The sequence below is a fragment of the Marmota marmota genome, unplaced genomic scaffold (genome assembly GCF_001458135.2).
Source record: "Marmota marmota marmota unplaced genomic scaffold, marMar, whole genome shotgun sequence".
Classification (NCBI taxonomy): domain Eukaryota; kingdom Metazoa; phylum Chordata; class Mammalia; order Rodentia; family Sciuridae; genus Marmota; species Marmota marmota.
Window position 1 is genome coordinate 6,368,979 of NW_026000240.1, and position 13,637 is coordinate 6,382,615.

The 13,637-nt window shown below is 37.2% G+C and overlaps 1 protein-coding gene across 1 annotated transcript in view; it reads right to left on the minus strand.

Annotated features, from left to right (window-relative positions):
• Slc15a2 (solute carrier family 15 member 2) overlaps positions 1–13,637 on the minus strand; it is a 37,198-nt gene that overhangs the window by 9,838 nt on the left and 13,723 nt on the right. Inside the window, exons 8-19 of the mRNA XM_015486876.2 lie at positions 13,280–13,357; positions 8,241–8,323; positions 7,742–7,828; positions 7,499–7,588; positions 7,363–7,407; positions 6,000–6,032; positions 5,057–5,145; positions 3,829–3,910; positions 2,918–3,052; positions 2,223–2,387; positions 2,026–2,072; positions 397–507 (exon numbers count right to left, since the gene is read on the minus strand). Of these exons, the coding sequence (XP_015342362.1) occupies positions 397–507; positions 2,026–2,072; positions 2,223–2,387; positions 2,918–3,052; positions 3,829–3,910; positions 5,057–5,145; positions 6,000–6,032; positions 7,363–7,407; positions 7,499–7,588; positions 7,742–7,828; positions 8,241–8,323; positions 13,280–13,357 (1,045 nt within the window). The remainder of the gene's footprint in view (positions 1–396; positions 508–2,025; positions 2,073–2,222; positions 2,388–2,917; positions 3,053–3,828; positions 3,911–5,056; positions 5,146–5,999; positions 6,033–7,362; positions 7,408–7,498; positions 7,589–7,741; positions 7,829–8,240; positions 8,324–13,279; positions 13,358–13,637) is intronic.

Below are 13,637 nucleotides of genomic sequence, written 5' to 3' on the forward strand. Positions count from 1 at the left end.
ATAAAGAAGGCACAAATCATCTTTTGTAGATTTCAGGCCCAGGTGAAGTTTCTCATGCAAATCTTATGACCTGGTGGAACAGGTCATAAGGTAAACACAGTGAACCTGAGTGGGTAAATTCTAAGTAATGAGGTGCCAATGGGACATCCCACAGAGTAAGAGTCAGAATCAATAATAAAGTTTGTGAACCTCACAGAGATGGGCCATGTTAACTACCCAGCATGGCCATCACAACTACCATGATCTCAACATATCCCTGAGGGCAGGAGGCAAGAGTTGAAAAGCAGTAGGAGTCTGTCTATACAGATGTACCTAAGTTCCCCATCTATAGACAAACATAGCATTTTAAAAACAATTATTGATAAAATTAAAATGTCCACAGGGCAATGCTCTTACTCTCCTCTATGAACAGTTCTGTAAGGAGACACACCATAGTCTTCACCAACACTGATGGGGGTGTCGGTACCCAGGGAGATGTTGACATCTGTATGCAAAGTGTTAATAAACCTGAGGGTAGAGAAATTATTTACAAATCAGACAGATACAAACAGGACACCTGATAAAAGAGGGTAGGGACCTTTTCTATTTTCCCTATCACTATATCCCCAGTGCCTAGAATAATGCCTGGTACATAAAGGTTCATGATACATACTTATCCAGACAAATGAATGAAGTCACATGTAAGAAGTAATCAGTAGTCTTAACTTTCTCTAACTTCTTCTTCTTGGGGTATTAACTTATCATCAGTCACATTCTCACCAGATCTCTAGCTGGATGGACGCTGTCATGATCACCCAATTGCAACCTGAGTTTCCTTTCTAATAGAGCTTAGGTATATCCAATTTCTTTTCCTCTTAATGGTGGAATTCGCCAACTGAGACTTTACTAAAAAATAATATAATTATTATAATATAATATATAATAATAGATAATATAATAGATAACTAAATATAAAAGTATTTACATAAAAGTGACATCTTACCCTATCATGAATGAAGTCCAATTTGACTCATGAAAAACTTAGATCTTAGTGCATAGTAATTTGTTATTGTTTTCTAGTCTCCAGAAACGTTGAACCCTTCCAGAACCAACTTTCTAGTCTTCTGAACCTAGGTCCCTAGATTAATTCCTTGAAATGGGTTTTTGGTACATTTCTGTTTTGATAGCTTTTGCCTTGGTCTCTGCCACGGGAAAAGAAGGGCAGTTTCCTCAGAGTCTTACAGCTTGATTCCTGAACTATAGATCATCCTGCGCTGATCTAAAAAATACCCACCCTCTTGTAAGACTCAGTTCTCTGGCTTTCTGGCCTCATTCTTGCCTTATTTATTTTGAGCTGTTTGCTTTTCCTGAAGCATATTCAAAAGCAAGTTATTATGATTGTTCCATCCTTCAGTGAAATTCAGATTTTTCATCAAAACTTCTGTACAACACTCTTCTTAACAACAGCTACCTCATCTTGGAGGCACAGGCACGTGTATCTCTCTCGTGTCTAATTCCTACCACAGACAGCAGGTGACCTCTTTGGTGCTGCATCTCTGTATCTATCCCTTGCTTCAGCTTTGTCTAGATTCAAAATCAAATCTTTTGACTTAAAATGTGAACGACACCACGATGCCACTATAGATTTACAATAATTTAAACAACAGATATCCAATTACCAACTTTGAAGGGAAGATTACTTGCTTATTTCTAAATTTCTCTCTCATGGCCACAGAAAGAAAGTACTTAGTTATTTTCTTGAGGTCAAGATAAATGGATAAAATACAGGAGAAAAATATTTGCAGTGGAGCAGAACAGGCATATGGAGATAGTGTCATTTTTTAATTCCACATGAGAAAGCAAGCCTAGCTCCCTCTCACTGCCCTGGAAGATGCTTTCAGACACCAGTGTCCCTGACCTTCTAGGAGAGACAATCCCTGTTCAGAACAAGTCAAATGAGGCCTCTTCATCTGAAGCCCCAACGATCAGAAGAGACCCCCAGATTCAAGAAAATGGTGTGGCCTGGGGTCTGCCTGATATCCAAACCTGATGGCTGTCATCCCATTTGTTGTTTTGTTTTCTATATCCTTTACCTAGAATAGAGGAAAGTAAAAAATCAGTAACAGCTGATAAAGGGAACCGATGATCAGAACATTGAATCAGCAGACAGATCCTTGATATGGATGAGCCAGCCATCCTACTTTGAGATGGCAACTTGGAACATGGGCAATTCCTCAACTTACCATCATGCTGGAGACACTTTTCCCATTCTCATGAACGATCAGACTGTACCAGTTCTTCTCCTCCACCGAATGCTCAGTATAGACAGACAAATTATGATACTTCAGATGGAAGTGGAAATCCTGGCTTTTTGTTTTCAGGTGCAGTTTGGAATAATTTGTTGTTTTCTGTAGAATGAAGTACCTGTTACACTCACCTTCTATCCCAGCTTGAAAATGTTTTCGTATGTTTTACTTTTTGTTTTGGGAATCGCTGGGAATTAAACCCAGGGCCTTACATATGCTAGGCAAGCTATCTACCACTGAGCTACAGTCCGAGCCCACTAACCCAGCTTGGATACTGCAATTTCATAGCATCTCAGGGTGAATGACCTCATCAGATACTAATAATTTCTTTCTTTGAATTAGTTAGTTCTAGGAATGTACCATAGGAAATAGAGGCATTCATAAAGATTCATGAGTAAGGATGTTCATTATAGGATTATATATAATAATAAAAACTTGAATGTCTATAGGAAAATATTTAAATTAACTATATATGTGTATATAGGATGGAATATTATATACTCATTAAAATCATGTTGTCATAAATTATCTAAGAACACAGGAAATGTTTATGATACAATTCATGTTAAGGAAAAAAAATCAAGGTCAATACAGTACATAAAGCTTCTGATTCTTTCAGGTTCATAACTCACCTGAAAGGATTTGATGGACTCTATCAACAGAGAATGATTTCCATTTCCCAGCACTGTCACTTTCACTTCATCATCTGCCAGGTTCAAGATTTGTAGGTAGATTTCTTGTGAACCTGGCTGGGGTGGGGCCATTCCCTTAAAACAAATAACATATATTAGAATCACCAACAAATAACCCTCCCAGAACATGATAACACATAACTTGGTCCTGCTCTGACAACCTAACCTATGTAGTCAAAAGGACATGGTTTTCTCCCTCTGAAGAGCATTTGGCACTTGTAATTTGGAAGGATGAGGTAGGAGGATTGCAAATTCAAAGCCAGCCTCAGCAAAAGTGAGGCCCTAAGCAACTCAGTGAGACCCTGTCTCTAAATAAAATACAAAATAGGGCTGGGGATGTGGCTCAGTGGTTAAGTGCCCCTGGGTTCAATCCCCGGCACCCCCCCCCCAAAAAAAAAAAAAGAAGTGTTCGGTTTAGAAAACCCTAATGGTAACTTGAAGGGGGAAACAGTTCAATGAAGCAGGCACCAATGCCAGGAAACAAACTACGTGTTTTTCAACTCAGTAGTGACCTTACACTTCACTCCCCATTAATGGCTATTTGACTGCCAACAATAATCTATTAAGTATTTGGAAAGGCATCACAAAAGCCTGTGTTCCCTAAACGGATGGCTAGATATCTTGGATATTAGTGTTTGGGAATTCCCTGAAAATAAATTCCGAATCATTCATGCAAAAGTTGGGCCTCATTTTGCATCCGTATCTATTTACCTATCATGCATACTTATCATGTACTTCCTACAAAACAAATACTGTGCTAGGTCCCAGGGAATCAAGAGTGAACAAGTCAGTACAGTGAACAAGACAGATATGGTCCTGCCCTCCTGGAGCTTAAGATTTGTTGAACTCACATTTATTTTTATTTCTATCACTGCTGCAACTGCAAATGCCAGGCATGCTAGGATCATACCAACTGCCATTTTCCTGAGTGATCTGCAGACAAAAGGGAGAGAGAATTGTTCTATCCTTTAGACTCTACAGTAAGAATTCCAAACTCCTTAGCCTATCATTAAAGACCTTTCCTGATTTAGTACCAATTACTTTTCAAAGCCTTTCCCAGAACTCTTATTAATACATCTTCTCCCCCTTCTTTTACTAGAGGCACATCTCTTTGTAATTGTACCACCTTTTCCCACCTCTACCTTGACTTATGATTTTCCAATCCATTATGTCATAATATCAAAAATAACAGCAATACAACCAGATTTGTTGAACATTTACCATATATCAGGTCCTGTACATGCTTTAATTTATTTTCTTCTTCAGAAGCCTTTTTTGACCCTGGTGACTGGAAGGACTCTCTCCTTTTCTACACCTTTCTACCATTTTCATCTTCCCTTCCTAGAGAATTTAACATAATTTACCTATGTAATCGTTATTCTCACATGTGCTCTAGCTCCCTTATTATTTAGTAAACCCCTGGATGGGAAAACCTGTGCTTGATTTACATTTGCATAGCACTTGGTCCTGAACTGCCTGATGTCTGTTCAGTGAGTGGTGAGTAAATAAATTATAGGCCATTTGAATGCGGTAAAATAATAATAATAATAATAAAACAAAATAATAATAATAATAATTTTAAAAGGAGACTTGAAACCCTCCTCTGGAAAATATTACAAAGAATAACTTCTAAAATAGGAGAGAAGGAGTAATTGGGAATAACTCTATCCTCTGCCCAACCCTGTCCCCCGCTTGTTTCACAGGGACAATGGTAAATTTAAAGGAATTAATTATCATCAAAAACTTTGGGCTTCTTTGAAGAAGCAACATTCAAGGACAAAGCAACAAGTTGGTTTAGGAGCCTACCCTCATATACTTTTGACTTTTAACAAAGCCTGGACCCACCCCTTCAATATCACACACTTACATTCCTAGTGAAGGCTTTGACTCTCATTGATTACACCTAACTCTCACTCTTCAATATTAATAGGCACATAATTCAATGAGGAAAAATAGAAGCAAAAACAATAAACCAAACCCAGACATAATTCAGTAGAAACATACAGGTATTGAATCTGTATCAAAGTGAGCAAAGATTGAATCAGTTTGCAGTTAATACAAGGTATAGTGAGCACTTACGAGAAGTTAATTCCACACTTGGAAATCAGAGGATAAATAACAAGGTCAAACAATGGGATGCAGACAAGAACCAAAAAGGGATTTAGTACCTGCAATGCATGGTAAAAAAAGATTAGCTACAAGTGTTCTCTCATAAGTGTGAGCACATGCTGGTATTCGCATGCTTGCACTCTCATCCACATACACTTTCACCTTAGTACATATGGAACGAGTCCACATTTCTCAGCCCTTTATACCCAAGACTATTTTCCTTGTATAGTACCTTCCAAATATCCCAAGGGGCTAATTTCTCTCTGAGTGTGTTTTTCGGCCAATCAAATTTAGAGTTCTCCTTTCCTGCTGTTACTTTAAAAAAATTTTTTTTAAAAAATTTTTAGTTGTAGATGGACACAATAATTTTATTTTGTTTATTGTTATGTGGTGCTGACGATTGAACCCAGTGCCTCATATATGCTAGGCAAGCACTCCACCACTGAGTCATAACCCAGCCCCTACTATGACTTATTTTCATAGCTTAGTTTTATAGCTCAAAGGGAATATGACATAGTCAAGGGAAAGGAAGGAGAGAAGAAAGAAGTAGGTATTGTTGAACAAGAGGCTTAAAAGGGAACTGGGAGTCATCAACAGATTCTGATTTCATTGCCCACACAACAAAGGCTTATACTCTCTTCGGCAATGTTTCCATTACCCACTGCCTTAACAAAAAAGAAATCCAATGATTATACTTTAGCTGTGGTGGGGACAAGCTCACTCTCCCTGGAATTGGGAGGCAACTACTTTCCTAATATTTAAAGTTTAAAAAGAATTTTATCATCTCTGCAGTTGTTCCTCCTCAGTATATAAGAAGAAATGCATCAGATTACAGCTGTTAATCCTAATACTGCAGGTAGAGGGATAGATGAGGAAAGAAACACATCCACATGCCTACAGGGAAGTCTCCTACCTGCATCTGGTCCGGCTGAAGCACAAAAAATCCCTGAAACATTATAATAAATGGTAGTGAGATGATGCAGAAGACAAGAAAAGTCCAGATGAATAATCTTGCTAATTAGCAGGCAAAAGCATTTAAAAGAAAATTCATCAGATCTTTGGTTGACGACCACTGTCTTGCCTGTTTGGGACTGAGAGCAGACTTGGAATGGCTTCTGGCTACATTTGGTGAAGGCTGATGGGCCTAAGGGAGAATATTCTTTTCTGTGTACATGTTGAGTATACCTGAAATGCTTGGGATTAGAAATGTTTTGCACTTTGGAATATTTGCATATATATATATAATGAAATATCTTGGGGATGAGACCCTAACCATGAAATTCATTCATATTTTACATTTTTCTCATACACATGGCCAAAGATAATTTCACACAATACTCATAATAATGGTATGCATGAAATAAAGTTTCACGGTTGGAATTTTCCACTTGTGGCGTCACGTCAACACTCAAAAAGTCTAGGATTTTGAAGGGATTTAGATTATGGATTTTGGGGTTAGGGATGCTCAACCTATACTATACTTTCCTTAGACTTTGGAGAAAATAGAGTTGGTGTGTTTTTATTAATTTCAGCAACTGCAGTTGTAAGTGGTAATAATGAAAAGGAAAAGACATTGTTCTTAGGGTGAGGACTCCCACTGACACAGTGCTTCCAAAGTTGTTCTCCAGAGGGTCAACAAGAGGACCACCATGGTTAATCTTGGACTACTAGAGAAAGGGAGAGGTAAGATTATATTTAGCAGGCTGGCTTCAAACAGACTGGCTAATATGACTCTGGCATCACCCCACCCTGTCTGTCTTCTTCAGAACTATAATATCATAACCTAGGAAGTAGAACAGTTGAGAGCAGGGATGATACTTTGAGTGAACTGAAGAACAGCAATTGGAAAAAGAGAAAAGAATATTTAAAACTTTGCCATTCTTTCCATATCCTTACACAAAATGTTCTACCTCTCACAGGTCCCCTGCTGGGTCCTGCCTGAGAGATGGAACCAGTTGTGTAATAACACCAATCAAACCTGTCCCTGCTTATGTTCTAGGATTAGCTAGAAGAAAATCTTCACCCCAGGTCTGTATCACTTCATTTGATATCCCAGTATCTAGCTACATCCTGGTATACTTATTTCTCATCCTTATGTTCCTGATTTCTAAAGATAAAGTTCTGTTTTTTATTTCATTGTCTGCTTAATGCCTAGGCTACATACACCTCTAAAATGATACTGTATTGATTTTTAGGCAAAAACACAAATAAATTAAATTTTCTTCAATATGGATTATGAAAAAAATAAACCTCTCTCAAAAATCTCTTCTACTCACCAAATTCCCATTCATCTTGGTGGCTTGCAGGGTCCATCGTGAGCCCTGGGGCAGACAAATGTTAATAAGTTAAATTTCTATTCTACGGGAGTAAAGTAGTGGAAGAAGGAGTAGCTTTCAAAAGGACTATTCTTACCTGCTGGTCCAAAAGAGCCCAGAACATGGGCAATGGAATATAAAGGAACAGTATCCTAGTCAGTGCCTTCACATCCATAATGAGACGCTTCTGCAGGGAGGAAGAAAGAATGGGCAGAATTGCCAGAAGTTCCACTTAGAACAGAAGTGCCCAAAAGCAGAAAGAGAAAAGAGTCAAATACATAGGAGAAGATGTATTTGGAAGACCCCATAGAGCAAGGAGACTTCTGCAGTGTTCACTTACTGGGTACTTCTCAGAGGCCCAGTCCAGCCAGTGCTGTCGCTTTGGAATATCCCCAGAACGGTTCTTGAAGCGGTTGGAAATAGCAAACTAGGGCAGAGCATAGATATCAAGTGAGAGAAAAAGATAAACCATTCTTTGCCTTTTCCAATTCTTTTTTCTTTTCCCTCTCACACACATACCTTTTGTGACCTATTCTAACTGTTTGATCTCATTAGACATTGAATTTCAGAATACTTAAGATATAAATTTATATTTTTTTCCCATTAACATCTACATAACTACATATCAGAATATTTTTTTCCAATTTCAAAAATAATTATGCTATTTTTTTATTTAATGGTTAAGTAGAGATATGGAGGAAAATCAATTAGTCTCAGCTTGTCAAAAACCATGCATGTAGAACAGAGATCACAGAGAAAAATAAAAGGCCATTTTCAAAGGTGTATACACTCAGCATAGCATCCCTTTATTCTTTTGATTGCAAAAGGTAGGTACTTACCCAGATACATTTCATAACTTGAGCCACTATGTTTCCTTCAGGAGGTGGTTTTTTGTACATTTTGCTTCCCATTGCAAACACAACTGCAATTGATACACAAACAATGTTCTTAGCATGTCATTTGGTGTACTTGGTGCATCAATGCTGAACTGTAGGAGTGATGGGCAAATCTCATAAAGAGATTACACTTCCTGACTTTGATGTTATAAAAATTACAAGCCAAGAAGAGATAAAATAGTCAACTTGTATCTATTGAGACTTTCATGTAGTCACAGAGATGTAAGTCATCTTTGGCTTCTCATTCTTCTTTCTCCGTCCTCATATCTGATGTTACCAACTTTCATAGATCCCCTTTCTTCAATGTACTGTCCATTGGCCCCATTTAGGTTACCATTGCTCCCACCCCTTGTACAGACTTTCCAACTTTCTACCCTTGATTTTGAAATGGCCACTAACTTGTTTTTTATCCTCTGATCTCTTCCTTTTTAAATCTGATGCCAAATTAAAACTTTCTTTCCAGAATCTACCTGAATTCCTAGCAGGAAAGATTCTCTCAAATTCATTATTAACCTACCATATGAAAGGTTATTTGAACATGTAAATTATTAAGCATTTTACATACATCAACTGATTTAACCTGACAAAATATACATATCATTATCTTATACACAAATAAATCAAAGATTAAAAAATTAACCAACTTGGGCTACAGATGTAGCTCAGAGGTAGTGCACTTGCCAAGAATGTGCAAAGCCCTGGGTTTGGTCCCTAGTATCACTAAACCAAACCAAACCACAGTAAACAAAAAAAGTACCATGTGTAAAGTTATACAACTAGAAATTGTCAGGATTTTTTTTTTTCACCCGAGACCATTCTGATTCAAAAATCCATGCTCTCAACTACATAAAGCATCATACACTGTACTAGATACTACCAGGAATACAGGTGAAAGGCATGGCTCCTGTACTCAAAGGACACCTCAGCCTACTATTTTTTTTAATGTATGTATTATTGCATTAAAGTTATACATAATAGTGGGGTTCATATTGACATATTCATAAATGCACATAACATAGTTAGCTCCATTTCAGGCTTCAGTAGTTTCTCTTTCCACCAACAATGCATGAATACCCGATACCTCACCCCCACACATCCTCACCAGCAATTAACATTACTTGTATTTTTGCTAATTGCCATTCTAACTGTGGTGAGATAAAATCTTAGTGTATTTTTTATTTGCATATCTTTTTAAATTTCCATATATTTGTTGGCCAATTATATTTTTTCTTTTGAGAAAAGTCTATTTAGATCTTTTGCTCATTTATTAAATTATTAGTTTTTTTGATTTTTAAAAATTTTTTATATATTCTGGTTATTAATCTCCTATGGAAGAGTAACTGGCAAAGATTTTTTTTTTTCCCTCAACCTACTGCTTCTCACCTTATGTTTCATTACTCTTCTTTAGGTACATTATGCTCTAACCATTATTCATCATTCTTACACAAAATTATATTCTGTACCATTTGTATTCTTTTTTTAAACATTGCTTAGTTGTCAATAGACCCTTTTTTGCTTGTTTATATGTGGTGCTGAGAATCGAACCCAGTGCCTCACACATGCTAGGCAAGCTCTCTACCACTGAGCTAAAACTCCAGTCCGCATTTCTATTCTTAAGCTCCTCCTGTTTCCCATAACCTACATCTGTATTTCTTATTTCCCTTTTATTTTTCGAATTATTGGCAATAATTTTATGATTATGAAATTTTTATGATTATAAAATAGTAAGTGCCATATTTTTCAAGTTTACTAAGCTTCAATTAAAATCAGTGGAAAGATTTCATCTTGGTTCCTCTCTACGTATTTTGCCCTTTAACAAATTTCCCATCTCCAGCAAGATGCCTCTCTAATACATTTCTGCTAAAGATGGCTTTCTCAGTCACCAGTAGCATTTTCCAATATCCTTACATAACAGAACTCATGAGTCACCTTACTTTTTTCCCTTTAGCTTCATAATTTCTTCATCTTCAATCAGATTAAGTCTACAACGTCCTCTCAGTTTCCCCAAAGCTTCTTCAAACAGCATTCATTATCTATCATGACCTTCTTATTGTTGAAATAAAGAGTTCAGGAAAAGAATGATAATGCTGAGAATGAAGTGGTCAGATGAAGAGGTACAAAAGAAAGATTTTGCATGGGAAATAAACTGCTTATGAAACTAAGAATGATCTAGGATAGGCCTTGATCCCTATGATAAAGGATGGCTTGTAATCAACTTGATAATGTCACACTTAAATTTTAAGGTCATTTATCTGAAGGAGTCAGAAATGTGTTTCTATACTATCTCTTCCCTCTAAGAGATGAAGTTGCTTACTACACGAAGAAAACTGAAGTCTTCAATGGAAATTCCATTTTCTGTCACCACATCCATTAATTCCTGTGTCCACATGCATCTTTTCCTTCCTCCATTTAGGTGAAGGTGATGTTCCTCCTCTGTCTAAAGCTCATTCTTCCATGTGGCTTTCGTACCAATGATACTGTCCTTCTTTTTTCATCTTCAACCTGTTTCTATACTGGATTCTTCCTAATAATATTTGGGCTCAATATCTCATCTCTTGAATTCCTATCACATTCCAGCACAAATACTTGCTGTTTTCACTTTTTAAACCTTATTCACTTCCAAATTACTCCAATCAGTCTGATATCACCATATCAATGACATCCTTGTTGCTATATGGATATTTTCACTTTTAGCTTCTCACCCAATAACACCTGTCACTCTGAACAAGTCCCTTCTTGAAATCCTCTTTGTATTCAGTATAGCAGAATTACCGCTGTGGCCATCCCTTCTAAATTTCATTTGTAGAATTTTCCTCTTTGCCTGTCCTTTATATGCTTGTGTGCCTTGAGGTTTGGTCCAAGGACTTCCTTTTATCTTATTTTAATTATCTCTTCTTTATCTGTGCTCAAGATTTAATTGCTATCCATGTACTCATGACTCCAGGTCTATATCTATAGCTCAAACAATTCCTCAGAGTCCTAAACCCGTTATTTCCAAATAACTATTTGTTGATTATAATTGTTTCAAGAACACCTAAAATGCAGCATATCTCAAACAAAATTCATCAACATTGCCTGTTCTCCCTCACTATCTCATTTGACAACCTCACTATCTACCCAATTGTTTGAGCCAGAACTCTGCATCCAACACTGACTTATCTTCTCCCTTATTTAACATCTTTAATCATACCTAGGCTTGTTAATTCTACCAGGGCCTCCTTAGTGAGTTGCATAAGGCACTTGCCTTGAGCACAAAATTTAAGGGAGTGCCCAAAGTGCCATAATCAAGATAAATATTATCCTTGCCTCACCTTAAACCCAACCTTTCTCCATATTACAGAGACACCATTGCAAAATAAAAATCTAACAATCATTCTTCTGTTAAAAACCTTTTTCTTTGTTGATTCCCATTTGCTTAAAGTAACCTTCATTATCTGGTTTCTGCCAATTTCTTCTTTTTATCTTTCTCATTTATGCTCCAGGTAATCTGAATTCCTTTGAGACCTTCCAACATATCATACTATCTTTCACCTTGTCTTACAAGTACCATGTTCTCTTTCTGAATCACTTACATTCCATTTTTTGGTTAATTGCTGCTCATTCCTGAGGTCTTCCCTTAGAACTAATTTCTTTAGGCAAACATTTTACAACTTTCAGTCTTAATCAACCATCCCTTCTATGAACTCTCTCTCTTTCCTTCTTCAGTTGTGACACTGACCATACTATACCGTCAATTTCTGTTTCCTTATTTGTCTTCCACTCCCTACTAGACAATTTAACTTCCTGCAGAGAGTGAACTGTATAGTTGTCTAATTTACCAATGTGGCCCCAATACCTAACACAAAATCTGTCACATAATAGATATCAATAGCACTCAGAATACTAAAGCAGCCAACTAATAATGACATCCCTTATGTAACATTTCAATTTATAAAACATTTCACTGGCAGCATCTCTTTTGAGCTTCACAATTACTTGATATGTAAATTTCCTTATTGTGCAATGACCTAGAGAAGGAGTTATAGTACTAATCAGTGGAAAATCAAAAAATACTTGAGAAAATATTTGGCATTGAAGGGAGAAGGAAGCAGAGAGTGTATGCTCATAGCTCTCCTGGAATACATTTCCTTGGAATTGAGAACTCTGAGAATCACTACCAGCCCTGATTCAATCCCAGTAGAAAATGAGCAGACTGAACATGGAGTCTCTGGACTCCTTGTCCTCTCTGGAGCCCTTTATGTGTTTGGACTGGCTATCTTCCGAAGAGGCGTCACCCTGAGTCTCAGAGTGAGAACAGGTTTCCAGGTCAATGATTAGAAACAATCATGCCCAAGTTTCCCTGTGGCCCGCCTAAACTAAGTAACCCACATATACTCCTCCTCTTCCAGGGTTCTTTAAGGTAAAGAGGATGCCACTTGATCTAAGTTGTGTTACTTTCCAACTACTTATTCTCCTCTTCTTATTCTCCTTGTTCCAAGAACAAAGTCTTTGGGAACATTGAAGAACAGGGCAAATATAGTTAAACCTAGAAACTGCTTTAAAAGGCCCACAGAACTGAAAATTCCATCTATTTAGCAAATAAATAAGTAACAACTGATATAAATTAGTTTGTGAGAGGATTAATTATCTCATTCCTTCCTTATAGCCTTGACTACACATTAAAATCATTTGAGATACTCTCAAACTTATAGATTCCCAGACCCCTGATAGGTCCTACATGTGGTCCAGAGACTGACTTTTTTATGGGTTCTTAAAAACTTCCTATCAGTTATGGAACAGTGGGCACCTCTTTTTTTTTTAAAGAGTTCTGACTTCATTCATAATTTATCTCCAAAGTCAAGGGAAACCTCCTACAATAACACTTACCTGGAACATTAGCATGAAGGGTGAATGAAGTAGTTTGTGTAAAGTGCCTACAAGACGCTCTTCCAATTGAAGGCATCAGTGATTCTTGGTTTCTTTCCATTGCTAGCTGTACTTACCCAGTGCGATTACCATGAGCAGTCCTGGAACTCCAAAAGCCAATGCGTAGCAGTCGTCTCCAAAACACTGCACATCTCCTGAAGAAAATTGGGGGAAAAAATTAAAAAGTAACTCTGGATCTTGACTCTTCAATATTTTATTCTATTTTATTCTTGATGTAGACATCACCGTCCCTTTTCCTCCCATCACCCCTTTTTTGGTTTGTTTGTTTTTTTGTTTTTTGGCCAGATAAACTCGAACTAAAAGAAATTATCACGGATTTCCAAGCCATTATAAAAGGAGAAGATGGACTTCAAGAAGCTTTGAACAGCTTTTTGGCTGGCCAGAGTAAAGCCTTATACAGCCCCCCCCCCCCCC